Source organism: Podarcis bocagei, assembly GCF_964188305.1.
Source record: "Podarcis bocagei genome assembly, chromosome: 3".
Classification (NCBI taxonomy): domain Eukaryota; kingdom Metazoa; phylum Chordata; class Lepidosauria; order Squamata; family Lacertidae; genus Podarcis; species Podarcis bocagei.
The window spans coordinates 105,269,122-105,296,082 of NC_138127.1; the positions used below are offsets into that span (position 1 = coordinate 105,269,122).

The 26,961-nt window shown below is 45.0% G+C and overlaps 1 protein-coding gene and 1 long non-coding RNA gene across 2 annotated transcripts in view; both read left to right on the forward strand.

Annotated features, from left to right (window-relative positions):
• Window positions 1-26,961, forward strand: part of LOC308584098 (uncharacterized protein) — a 93,122-nt gene that overhangs the window by 35,475 nt on the left and 30,686 nt on the right. Inside the window, exons 5-7 of the mRNA XM_081188812.1 lie at window positions 4,007-4,123; window positions 12,519-12,635; window positions 13,510-13,626. Coding sequence (XP_081044938.1) covers window positions 4,007-4,123; window positions 12,519-12,635; window positions 13,510-13,626 — 351 coding nt within the window. The remainder of the gene's footprint in view (window positions 1-4,006; window positions 4,124-12,518; window positions 12,636-13,509; window positions 13,627-26,961) is intronic.
• On the forward strand, window positions 10,371-12,298 carry LOC308584268. Its single transcript, XR_014006723.1, has 3 exons — window positions 10,371-10,461; window positions 11,002-11,118; window positions 11,960-12,298. It is a non-coding gene; the product is annotated as an uncharacterized lncRNA (long non-coding RNA).

The following is a 26,961-nucleotide window of genomic DNA, read 5'->3' on the forward strand; positions in this document are numbered from 1 at the left end:
TTTTAGATTTGTCAGCAGCCTTTGACATGGTTGATCATGATCTTTTGGACCACCGCGTCACCGACGTGGAGATACAGGGCATAGCCTGTAAATGGCTGTGCTCTTTTAACTCTGGTTGGGGACAGAGGGTGGCACTAGGGAGGGAAATGTAGTCATGCCACTCCTTGGTGTGTGGAGTGCCGCAGGGCGCAATCCTCTCCCCGATGCTTTTTAACATCTTTAGGCACCCCCTTGCCCAGATTGTCCAGAGCTTTGGGCTGGGCGTCACCAATATGCTGATGACACTCAGCTCTATCTGCTGATGGATGGCCACACCAACTTGGCCCCAAACACACTGACCAGATGTTTGGAAGCTGCGGCTGGATGGTGGGAGCCGATTGAAACTAAATGCTTCGAAGACAGAGGTCCTATGGCTGGGTCGAGATGGCATGGGGATGAGGGACCAACTCCCTTCTCTTGCGGAGGCCCAATTAGTGTCATTGCCTTCTGTTAAGAGTTTGGGTGTAATCCGTGATGCCTCCCTTTCCATGGAGGCGCAGGTTACAGCAACAGCCAAGGTGACATTTTTCCACCTTCGCCGCATCAAGCAGTTGGTCCCTTACCTTTCCCGCCCCGCCCTGGCCGCAGTGATCCATGCAACGGTCACCTCCAGGCTTGACTACTGTAATTCGCTCTACACGGGGCTGCCCTTGAAGCAGTCCCAGACACTCCAGCGGGTGCAGAATGCTGCAGCGAGGCTCCTCACGGGGTCTCTGCCATGAGAGCATATTCACACTGCTTTTCCAGCAGCACTGGCTCCCGGTGGAGTACAGGGTCAGATTTAAGGTGCTGGTTTTGACCTTTAAAGCCCTTCACAGCCTAGGACCCTCATACCTACGGCACCGCCTCTCCTGGTATGCCCCACGGGGAGCCTCAAGGTCCATAAATAGCAACACCCTAGTGGTCCCAGGCCCTAAGGAAGTTAGATTAGCTTCAACCAGAGGCAGGGCCTTTTCAACTCTGGTAAGGTGTTCTGGTTTTTGTTTTCCTCTTCCCTTCCTGTCCTTTTTCGCTTGTGTTCCATGTTTAGTTTTTTGGTTTTTAAATTTTACATAAGCCACTCTGGAAGCCTTTTGGCTGGAAAGCATAGTAGGGAGAAGCATATAATGGGGGCAAAGGATATAAAACAACACACATAACAAAAACAATCATGTTAAGCAAAATGCATCCAAAAAGGTGCAGAGGAGGAGGAAGGCAAACTGAAACGTTTCTTTCTTGGTAGGTATGGAAACTGCAGTTGAACTGAACAGTCCAACCAAAAGAGGTTGCATCAAACTGCATTATGGCCAAGCAGTTACCCAAAATTCCACTTCCTTTCTATACAGGCGCCATGAAGTTGGGAGCAGCTTTTTGTGGGATGAAGGGAAATCTGTTAATTGATATGGAAAGAGAACAGGATGAGAAAGATTGTTCTGCAGATAAATCTTGGGGTGGTCTGTAAGATGAATAAATTGCCTAGGGTGAGTTAAGAAAAAATGGCCTGGATGGTTCAGATGCTGACAGCTGCAAGAAATACCTGCTTGCAGACACATTGGCAACACTACTGGGGAGATTGCAGAAAATTCCATTCTCAGAGAGGGCACAAATGGCAAGGTATTTCTGAAGCTCAGAACAGCTGTAATTCTGATTAGCAGATGTTAAAAGCAAAGGGGAACCTTCAGTAGAATGGAATGAAGGCAGACTCAGTCACCTGTTATGTGGGTCTGTGGGTGCATTATCTGCTATTTTTTCTCCCCTTCCATTAGCAACCTGTAAAATTTAGGTGGCAGCTGTGCTGAAAAGATCCCAGGAGCAGTAATAATAATAAACACAGTTTTATTATTCATACCCCACCCAACTGGCTGGTGCAGCTGAGTGTCAGCACCCTTACAAGGTTCAGGAATCAGCTGGAGTGCTTGCGTGCTGAGGTCCCCAAAACACCCCTACCCCAATAACTCACACATCACACATAATTTTTTGTTTAAGGTTTTTGGCCACAACTTTATTAAAATACAAATTGTGAGTGGTTGCTTAGGCATTGGTTATGACTATCTGCCCCCCCCCCCCGCCTTGGGGAACAGCACTGACTCCCGGATTCCAGCGAGAGCCAGTGCGGAGGAACAAGTTCAGGGATAACTGGAGCTGCGACACAGACCCTCAGCTTCTCCCCGCATGCTCCCAGGAGCTTACGCGGCCCGCACCCGATTCCAGGGGTTTCGACGAGAGGATGGTAAGCCCCTGAATTCCTTTAACGGAATTCCCGTGCAGCAGCAGCATTGGAGGGGCAGGCACAGCCGATCCATACCCCTCCACCAACTAATTTAAACCAATGCCCAACCGCCAACCTTACAAGTTGTGACGATTTGCTACGCAGTAGGCAAAAACCAAATGGCACACACTAATCAGCCAAAAGGAAAAATTCCTACCAGGCCCCCGCAGCAATGCGGATGACCCCATGACAGGCATAGCAAGGTCAAAGCACAAGCCCAATCAAGGCAGGGCGGGCGATCCGGTGCCCACAGCGAAAGAGAAAGGAACATGCTGTGAGCCTTGTTTAAATAACCTCTGTTCCCACCCCTAAATTGGCAACATCAAATTTACCCCAGTAACACCAACCACCAATCCGATCCAAGCCCCTTCAATCTATCCTGCCTGGCAACCATGGGGTGCTTTGCTCGGCCCCATCCGCAACACGTGCTCTCCTTTAATGAAAACACGCTTTGCAGAGAAGGAGGACCAATCTGACCCTTGCTAATGTTGGCCAATGAAATAGTAGTTAGCAGGTTGCGAGGCAGCAGAAGCCTTTAAAAGTTGGTCATCCCATTAAATACGCAGGGTTCTAGTTTGGCAAAAAAAGTAGTTGGCAACCATTTTGCCCCCTTCAAACAAATTTATTTCCCATCTTTTTTACACAAGGCAACTTGGCTGTGAACTTTTAGGAGGAACTTGCCAATTCCCAGCAGCTACAAACTGTGTCAATGGAGAAATTACAGGGGTCTCCTGTGGCAGCAACGGAACCTGCTGCAGGGATAAGTGATTTACATTGAGTTCTTTTTGCAAAAGAGATAAATATGCAGTAAATATATATATATATAAACAAAAAGGTAAAGGTAAAGGACCCCTGACAGTTAAGTCCAGTCGTGAAAAAGTCTGGGGTTGGGTGTTCAGCTCGCTTTACTGGCTGAGGGAGCCCTCGTCTGTCTGCAGACAGTTTTTCCAGGTCATGTGGCCAGCATGACTAAGCTGCTTCTGGCAAAACCAGAGTAGCACACGGAAACGCTGGTTACCTTCCTGCTGCAGCAGTACCTATTTATCTACTTGCACTTTGACATGCTTCCAAACTGCTAGGTGGGCAGGAGCTGGGACCGAGCAACGGGAGCTCAACCCATCGTGGGGATTCGAATGACAACCTTCCGGATGGCAAGCCCGTAGTGACCGGTAAGATGCCCCCCAAATCAACCATTCTATGTAACATTGATGATGTTGACCGGAGCATCAGTCAAATCAGGACTTCCCATGCCTGACAATCCAAATCTGTAAAACTCCACCATGAGGTCAGCAGCTGGCCTCAGGTTAACCACGCTTTCACTCTCAGCCTCGATCTCCCCATTGGTATTATGGGACATAATAATACATAATAATACTGACTTGCTGTTACAGTAGGCTTTCAATATTTATTTACTCATTGCATTTATATCCCACCTTTTTCTCCACGGAGGTCAAGGTGGCTTCTATGGCTCTTCCTAATTTAATCCTCACAACATCCCTGCGAGGCAGAGTGAGTGACTGGCCCAAGACCACCCAGGGAGCCACATGAAGAGGCTAGATTTGAAGGCTGGTCTCCCATTTCCTTGTCTAGGAACTCAGGCTACCACCTTGAAAGTGCTCTTCCAATGCTCAAAACAAAATGCCCATGAAATTCATGTTTCTGTTTTGTACACGAAGTCCTCTCAAATAATGACAATTTATTCCCCTCTCTTTTGCACAGGTTCTTCTCCATTGTGTAGAGTCTTGGGAGGATATTGCCAGGCCCCAAGGACTGTGAACTGTCCCTTTGGAGAGAATACATTGGTCTTCTGTGGCCCTAATGCACGCTGCTGTAGGAGTAAGTGATACCCATGAGTTGGTGGTTTCTGATTGGATGTCCCGGTTTTTGTCCTGAGCTTCCTCGCCAGTCAGCTGGTTCTTGTGAGAGCTCAGCACCCAAAGACAAATGTCTTTGGTGAAAAAAAGGTGGCTGCGCTTTATTTATTTTTTTAAAATGATATTTATTAAGGTTTCAAAAACAATAGATTACATAGATAAAAAGAAAAGAAACAAAAGAAAAAATAAAAAAGAGAAAAAATAATACAAAATACAGAAAAAAGAGAAAAAACACTTAAAAACAAATCAATCTTTCCATACCTTACATTTCATTTCCTTGCTTCTCTGACCTCCTCTCACCTCCCTTTTTTGTATTCCAGTTCAATTGGTTAATTCAGCAATTCCTTTCCCTCTTGGTTTTTGTCTTAATCTTTTAACTTAATAAATTATAGCTTTAGATTCTCACCTATTAACAATCCATTTTTACATACACCTTTATAACATTGCTGCTAAAACCACTTAACTTCATTCTGACATCATTCTAGCATTCATTAATTTTGCAGTATTTCTGTAAATAGTCTTTAAATTTCTTCCAATCTTCTTCCACCGACTCTTCTCCCTGGTCTCGGATTCTGCCAGTCATTTCCGCCAATTCCATATAGTCCATCACCTTCATCTGCCATTCTTCCAGGGTGGGTAAATCTTGTGTCTTCCAATATTTTGCAATAAGTATTCTTGCTGCTGTTGTGGCATACATAAAGAAAGTTCTGTCCTTCTTTGGCACCAAGTGGCCGACTATGCCCAGGAGAAAGGCCTCTGGTTTCTTCAAGAAGGTATATTTGAATACCTTTTTCATTTCATTATAAATCATCTCCCAGAAAGCCTTAATCCTTGGGCACGTCCACCAAAGGTGAAAGAATGTACCTTCAGTTTCTTTACATTTCCAACATTTATTATTGGGTAAATGATAGATTTTTGCAAGCTTGACTGGGGTCATGTACCACCTGTATATCATTTTCATAATATTCTCTCTTAAGGCATTACATGCCGTAAACTTCATACCTGCGGTCCATAACTGTTCCCAGTCAGCCATCATTATGTTATGTCCAACATCTTGTGCCCATTTAATCATAGCAGATTTCACCGTTTCATCCTGAGTATTCCATTTCAACAGCAAGTTATACATCTTTGACAAAATCTTAGTTTTGGGTTCTAACAGTTCTGTTTCTAACTTTGATTTTTCCACCTGGAAGCCAATTTTCTTGTCCAAATTATATGCCTCCATTATCTGATAATAATGAAGCCAATCTCGCACTTTGTTTTTTAGTTTCTCAAAGCTCTGCAGTTTCAATCTATCTCCCTCTTGTTCCAGATTTTCCCAATATTTCGGCCATTTGGCCTCCATATTGAGCTTTTTCTGAGCTTTCGCTTCCATCGGTGACAGCCACCTTGGGGTTTTATTTTCCAATAGATCCTTATATCTTATCCAGACATTAAACAATGCTTTCCTGACAATATGATTTTTAAATGCTTTATGTGCTTTGACCTTCTCATACCACAAATATGCATGCCATCCAAATACATTATTAAAACCTTCTAAGTCCAAAATGTCTGTGTTTTCAAGAAGCAGCCATTCTTTCAGCCAGCAAGAAGCTGCTGATTCATAATAAAGTTTAAGGTCTGGCAGGGCAAATCCACCTCTTTCCTTTGCATCTGTTAGTATTTTAAATTTTATTCTGGGCTTCTTGCCCTGCCAGACAAATCTAGAGATATCTCTCTGCCACTTCTTGAAGCAATCCATTTTGTCCAAAATTTGCAATGTTTGAAACAAAAACAACATTCTAGGCAATACATTCATTTTTATCGCAGCAATACGGCCTAGCAGTGAAAGCTTCAAATTTGACCAAATTTCTAAATCTTTTTTCACTTCAGCCCAACATTTTCCATAATTGTCTTTAAATAGATTCCCATTTTTAGCTGTCATGTTAATCCCCAGGTATTTCACTTTCTTAACCACTGTTAAACCTGTCTCATTCTGAAACCTCTCTCTCTCAATCGCTGTTAAATTTTTCTCTAAGACCTTTGTTTGTGGATAGATTCCTCCAAGTTGGTAGGCCCACCACCTGCCTCCTTGATCCGTGCCCGTCTTGGCTGATTAGGGCGTGTCTAGATGTCTCGCGGTCCCCCCGGTTGAAATTATCAATTTATCCCTTGCCACGGGGACATTCCCAGGGGAACAGAAGGAAGCAGTGGTGTGTCCGCTCTTAAAGAAAACTTCACTAGATCCTTTAGACCTGTCCAGTTACTGCCCAGTTTCAAACCTTCCATATCTGGGTGGGGTAATTGGGAGAGCGGTTGCTGAACAGCTTGGTAGGTTTCTGGAGGAAACATCGGCTTTAGATCCATTTTAGTCCGGTTTCCGTCCTGGTTTTGGGACCGAGACAGCTCTGGTTGCCCTAACAGATGACCTCCTTAGACAACTGGATCGAGGCGGGTCAGGACTGCTGAACCTTTTAGATTTGTCAGCAGCCTTTGACATGGTTGATCATGATCTTTTGGACCACCGCGTCACCGACGTGGAGATACAGGGCATAGCCCGTAAATGGCTGTGCTCTTTTAACTCTGGTTGGGGACAGAGGGTGGCACTAGGGAGGGAAATGTAGTCATGCCACTCCTTGGTGTGTGGAGTGCCGCAGGGCGCAATCCTCTCCCCGATGCTTTTTAACATCTTTAGGCACCCCCTTGCCCAGATTGTCCAGAGCTTTGGGCTGGGCGTCACCAATATGCTGATGACACTCAGCTCTATCTGCTGATGGATGGCCACATCAACTTGGCCCCAAACACACTGACCAGATGTTTGGAAGCTGCGGCTGGATGGTGGGAGCCGATTGAAACTGAATGCTTCGAAGACAGAGGTCCTATGGCTGGGTCGAGATGGCATGGGGATGAGGGACCAACTCCCTTCTCTTGCGGAGGCCCAATTAGTGTCATTGCCTTCTGTTAAGAGTTTGGGTGTAATCCGTGATGCCTCCCTTTCCATGGAGGCGCAGGTTACAGCAACAGCCAAGGTGACATTTTTCCACCTTCGCCGCATCAAGCAGTTGGTCCCTTACCTTTCCCGCCCCACCCTGGCCGCAGTGATCCATGCAACGGTCACCTCCAGGCTTGACTACTGTAATTCGCTCTACACGGGGCTGCCCTTGAAGCAGTCCCAGACACTCCAGCGGGTGCAGAATGCTGCAGCGAGGCTCCTCACGGGGTCTCTGCCATGAGAGCATATTCACACTGCTTTTCCAGCAGCACTGGCTCCCGGTGGAGTACAGGGTCAGATTTAAGGTGCTGGTTTTGACCTTTAAAGCCCTTCACAGCCTAGGACCCTCATACCTACGGCACCGCCTCTCCTGGTATGCCCCACGGGGAGCCTCAAGGTCCATAAATAGCAACACCCTAGTGGTCCCAGGCCCTAAGGAAGTTAGATTAGCTTCAACCAGAGGCAGGGCCTTTTCAACTCTGGTAAGGTGTTCTGGTTTTTGTTTTCCTCTTCCCTTCCTGTCCTTTTTCGCTTGTGTTCCATGTTTAGTTTTTTGGTTTTTAAATTTTACATAAGCCACTCTGGAAGCCTTTTGGCTGGAAAGCATAGTAGGGAGAAGCATATAATGGGGGCAAAGGATATAAAACAACACACATAACAAAAACAATCATGTTAAGCAAAATGCATCCAAAAAGGTGCAGAGGAGGAGGAAGGCAAACTGAAACGTTTCTTTCTTGGTAGGTATGGAAACTGCAGTTGAACTGAACAGTCCAACCAAAAGAGGTTGCATCAAACTGCATTATGGCCAAGCAGTTACCCAAAATTCCACTTCCTTTCTATACAGGCGCCATGAAGTTGGGAGCAGCTTTTTGTGGGATGAAGGGAAATCTGTTAATTGATATGGAAAGAGAACAGGATGAGAAAGATTGTTCTGCAGATAAATCTTGGGAAGGTCTGTAAGATGAATAAATTGCCTAGGGTGAGTTAAGAAAAAATGGCCTGGATGGTTCAGATGCTGACAGCTGCAAGAAATACCTGCTTGCAGACACATTGGCAACACTACTGTGGAGATTGCAGAAAATTCCATTCTCAGAGAGGGCACAAATGGCAAGGTATTTCTGAAGCTCAGAACAGCTGTAATTCTGATTAAAGGTAAAGGTAAAGGTACCCCTGCCCGAACGGGCCAGTCTTGACAGACTCTGGGGTTTGTGCGCCCATCTCACATCTATTGGCCAGGGGCCAGCGCTGTCCGGAGACACTTCCGGGTCACGTGGCCAGCGTGACAAAGCTGCATCTGGCGAGCCAGCGCAGCACACGGAACGCCGTTTACCTTCCCGCTGGTAAGCGGTACCTATTTATCTACTTGCACCCGAGGGTGCTTTCGAACTGCTAGGTTGGCAGGCGCTGGGACCGAGCAGCGGGAGCGCACCCCGCCGCGGGGATTCGAACCGCCGACCTTTCGATCGGCAAGCCCTAGGCGCTGAGGCTTTAGCCCACAGCGCCATCCACGTCCCTAGTAATTCTGATTAGCAGATGTTAAAAGCAAAGGGGAACCTTCAGTAGAATGGAATGAAGGCAGACTCAGTCACCTGTTATGTGGGTCTGTGGGTGCATTATCTGCTATTTTTTCTCCCCTTCCATTAGCAACCTGTAAAATTTAGGTGGCAGCTGTGCTGAAAAGATCCCAGGAGCAGTAATAATAATAAACACAGTTTTATTATTCACACCCCACCCAACTGGCTGGGTGCAGCTGAGTGTCAGCACTCTTACAAGGTTCAGGAATCAGCTGGAGTGCTTGCGTGCTGAGGTCCCCAAAACACCCCTACCCCAATAACTCACACATCACACATAATTTTTTGTTTTAGGTTTTTGGCATAATTTTGGCCACAACTTTATTAAAATACAAATTGTGAGTGGTTGCTTAGGCATTGGTTATGACTAGGTGTCCCCCCCCCCGCCTTGGGGGACAGCACTGACTCCCAGATTCCAGCGAGAGCCAGTGCGGAGGAACAAGATCAGGGATAACTGGAGCTGCGACACAGACCCTCAGCTTCTCCCCGCATGCTCCCAGGAGCTTACGCGGCCCGCACCCGATTCCAGGGGTTTCGACAAGAGGATGGTAAGCCCCTGAATTCCTTTAACGGAATTCCCGTGCAGCAGCAGCATTGGAGGGGCAGGCACAGCCAATCCATACCCCTCCACCAACCAATTTAAACCAATGCCTAACCGCCAACCTTACAAGTTGTGACGATTTGCTACGCAGTAGGCAAAAACCAATTTGCACACACTAATCAGCCAAAAGGAAAAATTCCTACCAGGCCCCCGCACCAAGGCGGACGACCCCATGACAGGCATAGCAAGGTCAAAGCACAAGCCCAATCAAGGGAGGGTGGACGGGTGATCCGGTGCCCACATTGAAAGAGAAAGGAACATGCTGTGAGCCTTGTTTAAATAACCTCTGTTCCCACCCGTAAATTGGCAACATCAAATTTACCCCAGTAACACCAACCACCAATCCGATCGAAGCCCCTTCAATCTATCCTGCCTGGCAACTATGGGGTGCTTTGCTTGGCCCCATCCGCAACACGTGCTCTCCTTTAATGAGAACACGCTTTGCAGAGAAGGAGGACCAATCTGACCCTTGCTAATGTTGGCCAATGAAATAGTAGTTAGCAGGTTGAGGGCAGCAGAAGCCTTTAAAAGTGGGTCATCCCATTAAATATGCAGGGTTCTAGTTTGGCAAAAAAGTAGTTGGCAACCATTTTGCCCCCTTTAAACAAATTTATTTCCCATCTTTTTTACACAAGACAACTTGGCTGTGAACTATTAGGAGGAACTTGCCAATTCACAGCAGCTACAAACTGTGTCAATGGAGAAATTACAGGGGTCTCCTGTGGCAGCAATGGAACCTGCTGCAGGGATAAGTGATTTCCATTGAGTTCTTTTTGCAAAAGAGATAAATATGCAGTAAATATATATATATATAAACAAAAAGGTAAAGGTAAAGGACCCCTGACAGTTAAGTCCAGTCGTGAAAAAGTCTGGGGTTGGGTGTTCAGCTCGCTTTACTGGCTGAGGGAGCCCTCGTCTGTCTGCAGACAGTTTTTCCAGGTCATGTGGCCAGCATGACTAAGCTGCTTCTGGCAAAACCAGAGTAGCACACGGAAACGCTGGTTACCTTCCTGCTGCAGCAGTACCTATTTATCTACTTGCACTTTGACATGCTTCCAAACTGCTAGGTGGGCAGGAGCTGGGACCGAGCAACGGGAGCTCAACCCATCGTGGGGATTCGAATGACAACCTTCCGGATGGCAAGCCCGTAGTGACCGGTAAGATGCCCCCCAAATCAACCATTCTATGTAACATTGATGATGTTGACCGGAGCATCAGTCAAATCAGGACTTCCCATGCCTGACAATCCAAATCTGTAAAACTCCACCATGAGGTCAGCAGCTGGCCTCAGGTTAACCACGCTTTCACTCTCAGCCTCGATCTCCCCATCGGTATTATGGGACATAATAATACTGACTTGCTGCTACAGAAGGCTTTCAATATTTATTTACTCATTGCATTTATATCCCACCTTTTTCTCCACGGAGGTCAAGGTGGCTTCTGTGGTTCTTCCTAATTTAATCCTCACAACATCCCTGCGAGGCAGAGTGAGTGACTGGCCCAAGACCACCCAGGGAGCCACATGATGAGGCTAGATTTGAAGGCTGGTCTCCCATTTCCTTGTCTAGGAACTCAGGCTACCACCTTGAAAGTGCTCTTCCAATGCTCAAAACAAAATGCCCATGAAATTCATGTTTCTGTTTTGTACACGAAGTCCTCTCAAATAATGACAATTTATTCCCCTCTCTTTTGCACAGGTCCTTCTCCATTGTGTAGAGTCTTGGGAGGATATTGCCAGGCCCCAAGGACTGTGAACTGTCCCTTTGGAGAGAATACATTGGCCTTCTGTGGCCCTAATGCACGCTGCTGTAGGAGTAAGTGATACCCATGAGTTGGTGGTCCCACTCACTTGCGAACGTTCGTTCATTTTCAATCCTGATTTCCTGTTTCTTGTTTCACAGGAGGAAGCAGAAGCAAGGCTTTCCTTGTGCTAGGAAATAGTCACGGATCAGTTTATGGATCAGAGTAGCTGATGATACACACAGGGCATATTAACTCTATATTTAGAAGCACAAAGTTAGATTCAGTTCTGATGCAGCACCTCTAGGTTCTGCATCTTCTTTTAAGAATTAGGGCCTCAAGGTTTTCATCTGTCCACAGGGAATTTTGATACCGCCGGTGTTCATATGGATGCAAACTGTGCAGGCTGCACTTGCTATGGCCATGAAAACTGGCAGTTCTGATGTAACTCTCCAAAATTTTAAGATCGTGCTCAGTAAGTGAAGATGAGTCAGTTGTCTGCTGCTGCTGAAAGAATGCAAGTGTGATTTGGCCACAAAGAGTACCGCTTAATCCTCACCAGACCTCACCTGAAGTGGAAGAATACACCATAAAATACAGCAGAATAGGAGCTAGAAACCTTATGGTCCCAAAGGACCTGAACCAGGGGTGCATCTATCACCAAGGAATACTAGGAAGGTCAAGATGGTGACAGAAATTGCTGTATTTTAGAAATCTTTGAGAAATAAATAGTTTTCTCATCTCCAGCAACTGCAATCTGAGGATGGAGATGAGAAATAATTTCATAGATCCATTCTTATCTGTGGGCAGTTCTGAACCCAGATTTTAAGAAGGCAAACTACTGATTTGAGTGTCTCCCAAGGCAGTTGAAATTTAAACCTCCGAAAACTTGTTTTTGTTTTGTTTTTGCAATAGAGAAAAAGACGCAGGAAATGAATGAATGAATGAATGAGGTCCCTCCAAACTCGACCATACTATGTAAAATTGATGATGTTGACCGGAGCATCAGTCAAATCAGGACTTCCCATGCCTGACAATGTAGTCCAGTGAGATTCCACCATGAACTCTACAGCTGGCTTTTTAGCAAACCACGCTTTCACTCTGAGCCTTGATCTCTCCATCAGTATTATGGGACATAATAATACTGACTTGCTGTTACAGAAGGCTTTGAATATTTATTTACTCCTTGCATTTATATCCCACCTTTTTCTCCATGGAGCTCAAGTTGCCTTCTGTGGTTCTTCCTAATTTAATCCTCACAACAACCCTGAGAGGCCCAAGGCCACTCTGTGAACTTCATGATGAGGCTGGATTTGAAGGCTGGTCTCCCATTTCCTGGTCCAGGACCTTAGGCTCCCATATTTGGAAGTACTATTCCAATACTCAAAACAAAATATCAGTCAAATGAATGTTTATGTTTTGCACAAGGAGTTCTCTCAAATAATGAAAATCTACTTCCCTCTCTTTTGCACAGATGAACCTACATTCTGTACAGTCTTGGGAGGAGTTTGCCAGGCCCCAAGGAGTGCGAACTGTACTTTTGGAGCGATTACAACCGTCTCCTGTGGCCCTAATGCACGCTGCTGTAGGAGTAAGTGATACCCAGGATTGGTCCCACTCACATGTGAATGTTTGCTCATTTTTAATCCTGTTTTCCTGATCTACACTCTGCATCTTCACTGGAGGAAGCAGGGCTATGTTTGTGCTAAAGGAAATAATCACTGATCAGTTTCTGTATCAGAGTAGCTGATAATATGCTCAGGGTATATTAATTCTATTTTTAGAAGTAAAAAGTTGGATTCAGTCTTGATGCAGCACTTCTAGGTTCTGCGTCTTCTTTTAAGCAACAAAGATTCCCACTTCATTCTGCACTCACCAGAACTCACCTGAAGTACAAAAATAAAGTTGAACGGAGCATCAGTCAAATCAGGACTTCCCATGCCTGACAATCCAAGTCTGTGAGACTCCACCATGAGCTCACCAGCTGGCCTATGGATAACCATACTTTTACTCTCAGCCTCGATCTCCCCATCGGCATTATGGGACATAGTAATACTGACTTGCTCTTACAGAAGGGCTTTGAATATTTGTTTGTTTATTTGTTTGTTTGTTGGTTGGTTTGTTGGTTTGTTGGTTTGTTTGTTTGTTTGTTGCATTTATGTCCCACCTTTTCCCCCGTGGAGCTCAAGGTGCCTTCTGTGGTTCTTCCTAATTTAATCCTCACAACAACCTTGCAAGGGAGATTAGGCTGAGATTGAGTGATTGGCCCAAGGCCACTCTGTAAGCCTCATGATGAGGCTGGACTTGAAGGCTGGTCTCCCATTTCCTAGTCCAGGACTTCAGGCTCTCATACTTGGAAGTGCTCTTCCAATGCTCAAAACAAAACACCCGTCAAATTAACGTTTCTCTATTGCACAAGGAGTTCTCTCAAATGATGAAAATCTACTTCCCTCTCTTTTGCACAGATGAACCTCCATTGTGTTCACTCTTGGGAGGATTTTGCCAGGCCCCAAGGACTGAGAACTGTACCTATGAAGAGATTAGAAACGTCTACTGTGGTCCTAATGCACGCTGCTGCAGGAGTAAGTGATACCCATGAGTTGGTCCCACTCACATGTGAATGTTTGCTCATTTTTAATCCTGATATCCTGATCTACACTCTGCATCTTCACTGGAGGAAGCAGAAGCAGGGCTTTGTTTGTGCTAAAGGAAATAGTGGTCAATCACTTTATAAATCAGGACATATTAACCCTATTTTAAGATGTCTAAATTTGGATTCAGTTTTCATGCAGCACTTCTACGTTCTGCATGTTCTTTTAAGCATTAGAGCCTCAAGGTTTTCCTCTGTGCACAGGGAATTGTGATACCACAGATATTTCGTATGGGTACAAACTGTGCAGGCTGCACTTCCCATGGGCAGTAAAAACTGGTGGCTCTGATCTAACTTTCCAAAATGTTAAGACAACCCTCAGTAAATGAGGATGAGCCAGTCGTCTGCTGCTGCTGCAAGAACGCATATGTGATTTGGCAACAAAGAGTCCCACTTCATTCTGCACTCACCAGACCTCACCTGAAGTACCAAAATACATCACAATATCCAGCAGTAAAACCGGAGCTGGAAACCTGATGGTCCCTAAGGACCTGAACCAGGGGAGGAATTCTTGAATGCCAACAATGTTGATAGTTACAGATAAGTAGCTGTGTTGGTCTGCCGTAGTCAAAAGAAAATTTAAAATATCCTTCCAGTAGCACCTTAGAGACCAACTAAGTTTGTTAATGGTATGAGCTTTCGTGTGCATGCACACTTCTTCAGATACACACAATGGTGAAACAGTGGTACCTCAGGTTAAATACTTAATTCATTCCGAAGGTCCGTTTTTAACCTGAAACTGTTCTTAACCTGAAGCACCACTTTAGCTAATGGGGCCTCCCACTGCTATCACGCAGCCGGAGTATGATTTCTGTTCTCATCCTGAAGCAAAGTTCCTAACCTGAGGAACTATTTCTGGGTTAGCAGAGTCTGTAACCTGAAGCATATGTAACCCAAGGTACCACTGTAGTTAATTCTGCCTTTTAGAAATACTGGAGAAATGAATTGAAAAGCAACTGCAATCTGAGGCTGGAGATGAGAAATAATTTAATAGATCTATTCTAGCCTGTGGCGAGTTCTGAACCCACATTCATCAAAAGATTCCAGGGTGGTTCACGAGATAAACACAAAAGATAAAATCACAGATCTATAAGGACAAAAAATTGAAAAGCGATTTTTGTTGCATGCCTTTTCTGATTATAAGTCTCAGATCGGGGCTTTTTTCTCTTCTTTTTACAACTTGCTATCTGTAAGACCCGGTGAACCATTACTTTGTTTTTGTCATTTATTTTTGGCAAAAGAAATCAAAATACAGTAGATAAATAAGGACCCTCTTAAGGTCCCTCTAAATACACCCATTCTGTCAAAAAATTGTGTGATTGACCAGCGCTTCAGTCAAATTAAGACTTTCCTCTCCATGCCTGTCCATCTAAATCACTGACCATATTTCTGTCTAGGACAAGGTGTCTGTTGGGTTCTGTGCTATGGCAAGGCTAGGTAAAATTGGGGCAAGAGGAGACAAGAGGAGACAAGGCTGCCCTCTGAGAAATACAGCTCTAAAGCTGCTCCATCAAGGGACAAGCTGAATTGGGGGCTTTATGTTGTAGCAGCAGCAGCCGAATAGAAAAACAGTGTGGTGTAGGAGTTAGAGTGCTGGAGGAGGACTTGGCAGATCAGGGTTCTAGTCCCCACTTGGCCAAGAAGCTCACCTTGGGCCAGTCACTGCAACTCAGCCTAATCTACTTAACAGGGTGGTTGTGAAGATAAAATGGAGCTGAGAGAATTATATGTGCCATTGAGTTCCTTGGAAGAAAGGTGCGATATAAATATCAGAAAAAAGATAAAATAATAGTTAGCACCACCTTTCCTGCAAGATGCTGTGTCAATTTGAGGGTCCAGCCTTTGTCATCACCTCCTTCATCAATGGAGTGTGGGATCCTTAGGTCTCCCTGCGTTTTCGTGTGGTGGAGTCCTCAAAGTCAGCGGCTGCCAGTGGCCCATCCAGAATGGGTCAGAGGATGTCAGCACTGATGTTCCTCTGAGAGCTCTTCTGGGGCTGCGCCTGCATGTCCTCTTCCTTTCTGCTACAGATTCCTTACATGTTCCACTGAGTCCTTCCAACACTACAATTCTATGATCCTCCCTCATCTCCTGAAGGTGAGCAATCCGACTCCAGGCTCATGGAAGTGTCATCAATTATAGATTTCTTTCTTTCTTTTATGCAGGTCAATAATCAATGCAAGAGGAAATGGGGGTTCTGCCAGGAGGAACTCACCAAACGCTGCCTGCCCGCCTGGTCTAACTCTTCCTGCTTACTGTGGCTTCAATGCACAATGTTGTGCCCTCGAGTGACATCAGTGAGCAGCCCACATCCATGGGCGAGAATGTCTGACGACTACGCTGATTCTTCTGGATCTTTGCTTCTGGAAGTGTTCCTGATCAATCCATTTGTGAAGCAAGCAATGAAACAAAGATCAGTCTGTTCAGATGATCATCTAATTAAACACATATTAACCTGCAAATTCAAGATTGTATTTTTTTATTTTTTGGAAAAGCATCTATGACTAAATATGACCCTCCTCTGGTGGAAATGCATAATATCTGCCCCAAATTCCTCTTCACTGAAGTTCTTATCCCCGGGTCCCAGGAGCAGATAACTGCAGTCATTGCTTTTCATGCACCCAGGCAGAGCTTGGGTTTCGTTGCCAAGTTGGTTATGTGAACACGGGTGGGATAGGCTGAACTCAACCCAGACTGGAGCCATGACCTAAATGGAGCTGATTATTCAGGAGCCACTGCCTTGTGGGTGCCCATAGGTCATTGGGAGTGGTATTTGATGCTACTGAATGCACATCAGGTTTATTGATTTCTATGGGTGTACTCTGAGTAGGACTCGGAATGTTCTGAAGGGGTGTTTTCTGGGATTTTGAGAAGGAAAGAAGGAACTCAGGGAGGTGCCAGGGAGGTGGTGGGACTGAAGAGTCGGGAAGGGCTATTGCTGCCCAGTGATCAAGATCCCAGATTCAGTCATTGATCTGGCTCTTTCTTTTCAACTTTAATTTACATACATTAATTCACAACATAGCCAACTATAATTGCAGATGCCAATTAAAATAAAATACGAGCAGAAAAGGATATCTAAAGTTCAACACATAGGAACACAGATCCATGCCACTTTCAATTTGTTTGTTTGTTTAGACATTTCTCTCCCAACTTTCCTCAAGGAACTCAAGGCAATGTACATCGTTTTCTCCCATGAGCCCATGTCTCCCAGGTCTTAGACCAATACCACGCTGGTGCCGTTGCCCTTAGTTCCTTAGTCACCACTACCTAAAAGTCCCTCTGCCTGCTTCCCTGTAACCTCACCTCTCCCAATGAAGGAAATGCCAGAAGGTCCTTGGAGCTGGACCTCTGTCTCCGGACTGAATGATGAGGGTAGAGATGCTCCTTCAGGTATACTTCCACAATTGGATCATTGACTGGTTAGGAAGACTCCAGGGAGGAGAAAGAATCAGCAGTGGAAAGGAGAAACAATGTTAGGAAAACAGGTTGGGGCAGGGGGCGCTGAAATGGACTGAGGAAAGCGCAGCTTTGGGGGGGGGCGGGGAGGTAGTGTCGGTGGCTACCTTGAGTGGGCTCAGCTCATCCTCATGCTGCTTATAATTTCCTCCCCCTCTCCCTTTGGCTTCAACCCATGCAGAATAAACCAGGGCTTGTGGGAATTGCAGTTCATGGATGATGGGAATTGTAGTCCAACAACAATTGGAGGGTCACAGATCCACTATGCCTAATGTCAAGTCAAGATTGCTTATCCATCAACAGTTCTGGTTCAACTGGGACATCCCAGAATTACAGAAGCTATCCCAGTTTCTGATTGGCTGTCCCGGTTTTTGTGCTGAGCTCCCTCGCCAGTCAGCTGGCTCTTGTGAGAGCTCAGCACCCAAAGACAAATGTCTTGGGGGGGGAGGCAGCTGTGCTTTAGTCCATGGAAGCAGAGTAGGAGGGGGAGCTGCTGGTGATGCAGGTCAGGCTGCCCCCACTGGGCCCAGTTGCCATGCTTCCTCTGCCCAATGCTGCCCCCACTGGAGGAGGAGGAGACAACAACAACACGGGGCTGAAGATTGGAAGCCCCAGCTCATTTACCCGGGAGTATGGCACTGAAAGACACACATCCCAAGTTTAATTGGCGAAATGTTGGAGGGTCTGAGATTTTGTTATCTAACAATCCATCCGTGTTCCCTGTGCTAATGCTTGGTTGCCTTGCAGAAATTGCAGTAAACTGGGCAAGCCTTGTGTTTGTCATAGTTTAGAAATACAGATGTTATGTACTGAGTTGAATAAGATCCAAAAGGCAGCAGTCTGGTTGGTCCTAGAATAATAGGATTCAGAATGCAGCAGTCTCATTGGTCCGCAGCAGCCACCCAATCCAGCTCCAGGTGGAAGTGAATCCACAACCTGATTGGCCTACAGGAGAATCCCAGAATTAGCCAATCACTTGCAGCCCATTGTGTAAATAATGTATATAAAGCAGATATTTTGGGGGAACTTTCATTCCTCGATGTTAGGATATTTCCGTTCCACCTTAAAAAGGGAGCAGGCTGTTGTGTGTCACAAGCCTGCGTACGTCCTGCTCACAGGGAGTTTCCGTTTTGTATATAGCTTTTGTTCTGGCTGTTTCCTTGACATCGAAGCAAGCAATCATGTTTTTCCTTTGTTCTGACTAATGTTGAATAAAGCTGTAAATACACTTTCCTGGGTGAATCTTCCGTTGTGGAAACTCTGCGAAAAGGGCGTGCACGAGTCCTGGAATGTGTCTGAGGCTCGTGTAGCTAATTGACTGATGCTGTTCCAATGGAAGTCTGGAGAACATCCAGAGACGACGATAGAGGCCTGCCTGATGAGGCTGCCTGATGCTCCAGACTCCCTGGCAGTATCCCAACACTCACTACTATGAGCTGAATAAAGAGCATGAAATCCACACTCGACTCCGAGTATATTTCAACTGAACAGAACAGAAACCTGGATTCCAGAAACAGCTGAACCAACCGTTTGCCAAATTTACTTCCAGATCTTCTGTTAGAATATCCTTACTAAAAATGCAATTATCAATTAAAAACTGAGGATTTGGCATTCAAGAAGGATATTGACCAGAGGAGGGCTGTCAAATGATCAAAGCTCTGGAGACCGAGCCTTATGTGGAAGATGGCTGAAGGAGCTGGGTATGTTGAGCCTGCAAATGAGGAGATTGAGAGGAGATATGTTAGCCATCTTCAAATAACACAAGGGCTGTCACATTGAAGAGGGAGCAAGCTTGTTTTCTCATGCCTTGGAGGGTAGAACTCTAACCAATCGGTTCAAGTTACAAGAAAAGGGATTCTGACTTGGGGGGGGATTAATGAAAGAAACATCTGTTCAACAGTGGAACGGTCTCCCTCAGGAGGTTGTGGGTGCTCCTTCGTTGGAGGCTATTAAGCAGAGGTTGGGTGGCCATCTGTCTGGGATGCTTTAGCTGAGATTCCTGCATCGCAGGGGGATGGACTAGATGACCCTCAGGGTCCCTTCCAATTCTTTGATTCTATAATTCTATCACTATATAAAGAAACCTCATTAGGTACTTTGTTTATATTACATACGGCTAGTTGGGTGATATCCTTTGGTATGGTTATATCTAAATATCTAAATATCTATCAGTTCCAGTTTCTCTGCAAATATGGAACTGATAATTCTTAGCTGAATAAATAAAGTCACCTTTACTTCCAGGAAGCAATTCCGACTTTGCCCAATTTATAGAATATCAAGAAGTTTGACAAAAATGATCTATCATTTGCATCAATCTTGGAAAAGAAGTCATGGAAAAAGGAAATGAAATTTACTGCTCCTTTTACACTTATAGAAAATCATTTTAAAATGAGGTGCAGGTGGTATTGAATGCCCAATAAACTGGCCAAGATGTATAAAAATGTGTCAAGTAAATGCTGAAAATGTAAGCAAATAGATGGCTCATTCTTCTTAACGTGGTGGACATGCAAAAAAGCTAAAGGTTGTTTTTTAAAAAATAATTTTTATTGAATGATTTTGTGTTACAAAAAACAATACAGCCATACTACCACTAAATATAATTAAGAAATAAAAATTGCATACATTGATATTTAGTTTGTTATTTGTTATTTACCGTCTTATTTCCTCCCAAACATTGCATACAACAACACACATATGTGCAGACACCCACACTCCCACACCCACACAGAAAATGATAATAATGAAAGTAAATATGTTTTCCCTTTTTATCTTCCAAAATCTTTTTTTCAACTTTGACTTCCTGTCAAGTCCCTTTGCATATAATAATAATAATAATAATAATAATAATAATAATAATAATAATAATAATTTTATTACGGCCGTAGGCCCATACAGATAAAAACAAGACATAAATAACAGCTTGTGCACGTGGGAAAAAACAGCCGCTAAAACACTACTATAACAATAAAATACCATAAGATGGAATGGCATACTATGCCTTAAATAGCTTGTGGTGCTCCTTGGCAATGCTTTTGGGTAAGGACAGCGACCAGAAACCTAGCCACTTTCAGGGTCGTATGGGTATCCTTATCCTGCAAGATTTGGGCAAGGTGGAATTTTGGTGGGGTACCCTCTAGTTTCTGTATGATTGATCCCAACAAATTTGCCCGTGGCACATTGAATAAGGGGCAAGTGAACATAATGTGCTGAAGCGTGTCCGGCGTCTCCTTATCACATTCGCACATGGCGGGGGCTTGGCCCTTTGAGAATCTATGTCTCAGGACATTGGAGGGGAAAACGTTAAACCTCGCTTTGGTGAAGGCCAGCCTGTGGGCAACAGTCGAAAGGGAGGAGAGGTATGATGGAACGCAGTAAGTTAAAGTGATACCAATGTTCTGGGGCGAACAAACACCTCCCCCCAGCGTATATTTTCGCTGTAAATCGATGTCATCCAGTCTTTGGCGGATCAGTCTTTGAGCAGTGATTTGATCTAGTTTTAGGGAATCTAAGGGAGAGATTCCATAACTCAGGAGTTTGGCGTGAATTCTACTAGTCCAAAGGAAGAAGAAGAGTTTGGATTTGATATCCCGCTTTATCACTACCCGAAGGAGTCTCAAAGCGGCTAACATTCTCCTTTCCCTTCCTCCCCCACAACAAACACTCTGTGAGGTGAGTGGGGCTGAGAGACTTCAAAGAAGTGTGACTGGCCCAAGGTCACCCAGCAGCTGCATGTGGAGGAGCGGGGAATCGAACCCGGTTCCCCAGATTACAAGTCCACCGCTCTTAACCACTACACCACACTGGCTGGAGAATTCATCTCGCCATAAGCATTGGACAAGGTAATGGTCTGGTAATCTATGCCACAATGATAACCAATAATTGAAGACTTGCTTCCACAGGCAAGTTTCTAAGGATGCGATCTTCAATTCTAGTCGCATGGCTGCGTTGCTTACGCACAGGGGGAGCATTAGGAGCCAACGTAGGAATTGGTTTTGCAGAGTCTCAAGAGGAGCAAGGTCTGTCGTCACGGCCCAGAGCGGGGCAGCATAAGCAAGCACGGGAACCACTTTTGCCTTGAACACCTTTAGGGCCGAGGGAACATGCAAAGCTCCATCCGAAAAGAAAAATCGGAGGAGCGCATATGACAGAGTTTTGGCCTTGTTAAGTAGGTGTTGAATTTGTGCTTTCCACCCCAAATTGTATTGAAAAATAACTCCTAGATATTGAAATTTTAGGACTTGCTCTATTTTTGCTCCACCAAGCTTCCATTCGTATAATCTCCGACTTCTGGCGAAGATCAGAATCTTAGATTTAACATAGTTGATGGTTAATTGGTTGAGTTGACAATACGTGGCAAAGATCTTCAGAGCTCTGGTTAGTCCAACACGTGTATAAGATAGAATTACCGCATCGTCAGCATATAAAAGGAGTGGACAGCGGTAATCCACTAGTCTAGGCGCGTGTGTACTTGGAGATGCGTTGACTAGGGGTGCTCGCATGTCGCTGATGAATAGATTGAATAGGCAGGGAGCCAATATACATCCTTGGCGCACTCCCTTGTTTATTGGTATCGAATTTGTGAGGTCGCCCGCAGGAGTAAGTCTCACTCTGGCAAGGGTACCTTCGTGGAGCTGACTTATAAGCCATAAGAGTCTTCTATCGATGCCCTGTTTCGCAAGTTTCTCCCAAAGAATATTTCTAGGAACGCTGTCAAAGGCTGCCTTTAGATCTAAGAAGGCAGCACAAAGGTAGCCCCGGGGAGGGGAGGAGTACTTCCGTGCCAGATGGTAAAGAACTATCGCATGATCAGTTGTAGAACGTTTAATTCTGAACCCTGCTTGTTCGTGGCCAATCTGGTTAGTCTCATCTACCCATCGCAATAGTTTCGTCAGCAAAAAGCTGGCATAAATTTTCCCTATGATTGAAAGGAGGCTGATGTTACGGTAATTTTCCGGCTCCATTGGAGAACCTTTTTTATGAATTGGTACTATAATGGCCTCCTTCCATATTTTGGGGATGAGACCAGAAGCGTTGATTGCGTCGAAGGTTTTGGCCAGGATGCCAGCCCACCATTTTGGGTGTAGTTTGATGGCTTCAGCAGGATCAGGTCGGGCCCTGGGGCTTTGCCCGATTTCAGCTGGGCTATTAGCTTGGCTATTTCGTCAGGATCGGTGGGAGGCCAAATAGGTAGGTGGGAAAACAGATGCATCAGATGGTCGGAGGGAGCATCTGCCTGTGAGAAACATTTCTTCAGGAACAATTCCCATGTCGGTGCAGGGATGACTGCCCTTGGGTATTTCCTCACCCTTCTGTTAATCAAAGACCAGAATTCCCTGGATCTATGTGGTTTTGAAGCAGTAATCAAGGCCTGCCAGCGATTATGTTGCCACTCACGTTTGGCAATTTTTTGCGTGCGTTTGTAAACTTGCTTGGCTTGTGCATAACTAGCTGGCAGAGTAGATGCATCGGAGGTCTTATATACATTATATATAGCACGAAGGCGCTGTCTTGCTTGTTTGCACTGAGAGTTATACCAGGGGGCACCGTAAGTATACCCGTTTCGATTTAATATTTTGGGTGGTAACCTGAAGAAGGACGTAAGATCAGTCGTATGATGGTGGAAGCGTTTCAACACTATGCTATGCTCGTCTGAGGCAAAGCCTGTGTAGGGATGGGGCCCGAGGATTTCTTTTTGAAAGAATTCCTGCTACCTTTGAGCCTGGGTCTCCAACCATTTGATTCCTCTTACTTGGAGAGATACGTTGGTTACCATCTGGGTCGCATGTCTATAGGCCTCCGACTGCCAGTTCAGGGAAAGCTTGGCTACAAGGGGAAGATGGTCACTAGATTGTACATTCTCGATCTTAAAGGTGGAAATACACTTAAGTAAATCACTGGAGACCAGCAGGTAATCGAGGACGCTGTTTGATTTAACACTCAGATGAGTGAAATCCCCTGGAATATCAGGGAGGCATGTGCCATTTAGGGGGACCAGATTTAAACGGATGGCCATTTGGTAGAGGAGTACTCCAGCCTCATTAACTCGTTGGTCTTTAGAAGTTCTCCTCATGATATGTTCCAGATCATAATTATCAAGGTTTGGGGTAACCCACCATTTGGCTTTGGTCAGCGAATCCCAATTTGCTGCTGTGCGAGCATTAAAATCACCACCTATTATGGCCGGGTGTTAGGAAACTTAACATAGCATGAGAGCAAATGCTCTTCTAGCGAGCCCCATTTAGAGCCCAGTTCAGAGGAAGAACCCCCGGGTGGCAAGTAAACATTTGTAACTAGAAGTGAGATCTTTTCCCCCGCAATCAGCCCGGTAAGGGCGTAAGGAGGCAAGGCCTGTACTAGAGTAAATTTAGAATGTAAGTTGAGGGAGATGCCTATTATTAGGCCCCCTTTAGGGCAGCCTCCTTTCAGGGAGGGGCAGGCAGGAAGTTCTAGAAGCTCAAAGCCATTTAGATCAATTCTCTCTACTTCCCATGATTCTTGGAACAAGATGATATGAAACAGGTTAATATACTCCAAGAATTCTGGGTCAAGTTTTTTTCCCCTCCAGCCCGCAATGTTCCAGCTGAGGACTGATAGGGGGGAGTTCCTGTTGTAACCAATTCGCTGTCATTTCAGGGAGGGATGTGAGTCCTTTGGAGGCAAGGCAGACCCCATGAAAAAGTCAGTTATTTTACTTTGCATGGCAGGCACCTGCTGAAGGTACCTAGTCTTGAAGTTGGTAGTGAGGTATTCTGACTGGGGCAACAAAACGGGTCTCCTGCTGGCTAACCCAAGGGCGGACACTTCAGTGGGAAACTCCACAGGATCTGCTGAGACTGCCCCACCGCAAGGTCTAAAGGTCGCCGCTGAAACCATTTGGTTTATATGTCCGGCCGGGTCTTCAATCAAATCCGGGCCATTTTTTGATGTAGGTGGAACACTCCCCTGACCTGATGCTGGCGAGGGTACAGGGGATGTTTGGCGTACTGGTACCGTTTGTATGTCGGGTCTATGCCGCTCAGGGGAGTATGAGGACTCCAGTTCCGGCATTGATGGATTAGATGGTAAAGAATTGTTTTGGTAGAAGGAACTCTGAGTTACACACCTCAGCGGGGGACTCTTGGAAGGAGAGTCAAAATTTATCAAGAGTTGGGATGAGGGGCCAACTTGAGAGGCAAAACCTGGGTCTGCCAAGCGTCGGTGGGTTTGGCCCACAAGTGGGGAAGGCATGGGTTTAGGAGCTAGACTAAGGTATGGAAGACTTCCTGCTTCCTTAAACCACGACTCCGAAAAGCTGGCAGAGTTATCCTGAAAAGTGGACAGGACTTTTCCATTCTTCTGGACATGTATGAGCTGATGATTAAGTACTTCTAGTCTATCAATTATTTCTTGTTGTTCTCTCGGTGGAAGGTCGCCAAAGGTGGCTAAAAGCTCTCTTTCCTCCGGCGGGGTCAGAGAATTACTTGTGCCAGTGGGTTTCTTTAGAGCTCGTGGGGACGTAGGGTAAGTCCAGTTTTGGTACGGATGGATATCCTCCGGGAGAGGAGGCTCAATGTCCCGAGGTACTCCCGACCTCTCCGACCGAGTCCACTCCGTACCGTGACTGGCAAGTAGGAGGGGGTGGATCATGCTATCCATAAAAACTCTTGTTGGGATGATATCATACCTAGCCAAGAGTGGTTTCTGCCTGATGATAGCTGAAGGGATCCTTGGAGAGTAAAACGCAAACATCACTTTCTGTTGCCTGAGGTGCTGGTTCAAAGGTAATACTGCAATGAGATCGCATTGTGAGATTTCTATGTTTAGGAGATTGCTTAGGTGCTTTTTAACCCCACTCAGAGTAAGCCACCTTGGTGACCCTGCCCCGATGTTTAGGCAGATTTTCTTAGGTTGCAGAGACAATGCTTGATGTTTCAGTGCAGGATTTGGTTTATATTTAGGGATCACACTTCTTTTTTTGGTAGAAGGCAAGGACCTCTGGCACTTCAATTCCCCCGTATCTACAGTTGGTTTAAACTTTGACCGGAAGTTATCAATTTTCTGTTCGAGGTTACATAACTGGGAGGCTAGCACATCAATCTTCTTGAATATGCAATTAAGGGTTCTGACCACAAGATGGAGATGTTCATGTTGTTCTTGTCTTGCGCAGTCCTCAGTTCCAGCGTTCTGCACCACCCTCAATGGGACACTCCCTCTTCCTCCATGCTTGCCGTCCGCAGTTTTAGTCTGAGGTAAAAATAATTCCTCTGGTGTTGACGTTGTTTCTGGAGGCATTAGAGGGTAGAAACGGTTCTGAGTTTTCACCCTATAGCAATGTTCAATGGGGTCACTCCGTTTGTCAGACACGGGGGGGTCGATTTTTAATTGTTTGGCTCTTGGGGAGGGCAGAGCCTCGTCACAATCCCTTAGGCGTTTGCCTTGGCCCATCGTTATGGGTCTTTTAAAATAGCAGTGCTTAAAAGATAATAAAAGGTAGTAGAAATAGAACTACAACTGGATGTGAGCTGGCGGAAAACCAGTAAGTCGAAGGCTGCTTCCAAGGCTGCCGGAGAATACAATTATCTGCTCATTAAAGCTGATTTACGATGCAGGCTTTACAGTTATTAGCAATGTGAACTCCTGGCATGGGCTCCAACACCCTGATACAATCTTCAGCAAAAACATGAAAGGCTGGAAGCCACAGCACAGATTTTAGGGAGGATTCAAAATGAACTCCGGCAAATGCGTCTTACCTCGTCGCCATCTTGACTCCCCCCTCCTTTCTTGACTCCCCCCTCTGCATATATTTTATCTTACATTTGAATGTACACAAAACAATAAACCTTTCTATATAATTTTTCTAATACATTCTGAAAACATAATAAATCCTTAATTGTTATCCACCTCCTTTTAGTTCCTTTATCACTTGAATGCTAGCACGGAGTCAAAACTATTATTGTATTTTTGAACATATCTTCTATAACCATCCCATTTTTCCGCTAATTTTTGCTTTGAGTTTCCTATGGGTTTACTAGTCAATTGAGCCATCTCCACCAATTCCTGTAAATTGATTGGCCAATCTGTTATTTTTGGAGCCTCGTGATCTTGCCATCCCTTGGCCACAAGTACATGAGCCGCTGCGGTTGCATACAAGAATACCTCTCTTAGATTTTTTGGGATCTATTTATCTATAATACTTAATAGAAATGCCTCCTTTTTTTAAAAAAAAGTTATCCCCATCATCTTTTTTAATTCATCGTATAGTTCCCCCCCAAAAAATCTTGATCTTTTCACACTTCCACCACATGTGGATCATGTCACCGTTATTTCCTCCACATCTCCAACAAGCATTCACCAAATTTTTATACATTCTTGATAATCTGGAAGGAGTGAGGTACCACCTATGAGCCATTTTCATCAGGTTCTCTCTTAGCTAGCTGTAAATTTCAAATTTACCTTCCATAAGTTTTCCCAATCTCACATCTTGGGCCCACTTTATCATTGAAGCCTTAACCTCCTCATCCATTACTTTGTAGTCTAAAATAAGTCTATACATTTTTGCGATTATTTTAGTTTTACTATTCAGTAATTCTCTTTCAAATCTTTTCAAAACCTATCTGCTTATCCTGTCTGAACATTTCATTCACCTGGAAGTAATCTAGCCAACAAGAAAAGTGATCTTTTATTTTCTCATAACTTATCAATATTAGTTGACCCTCCTCCTCCTTTAATATTGTGTTATACGTTATCCATTTCTCTTTGATGTTATTTTTTTTTAACAGCGATTGCTTCTAATGGAGAGTTCCATCTTGGAGTTTTCTGTTCCAAATAT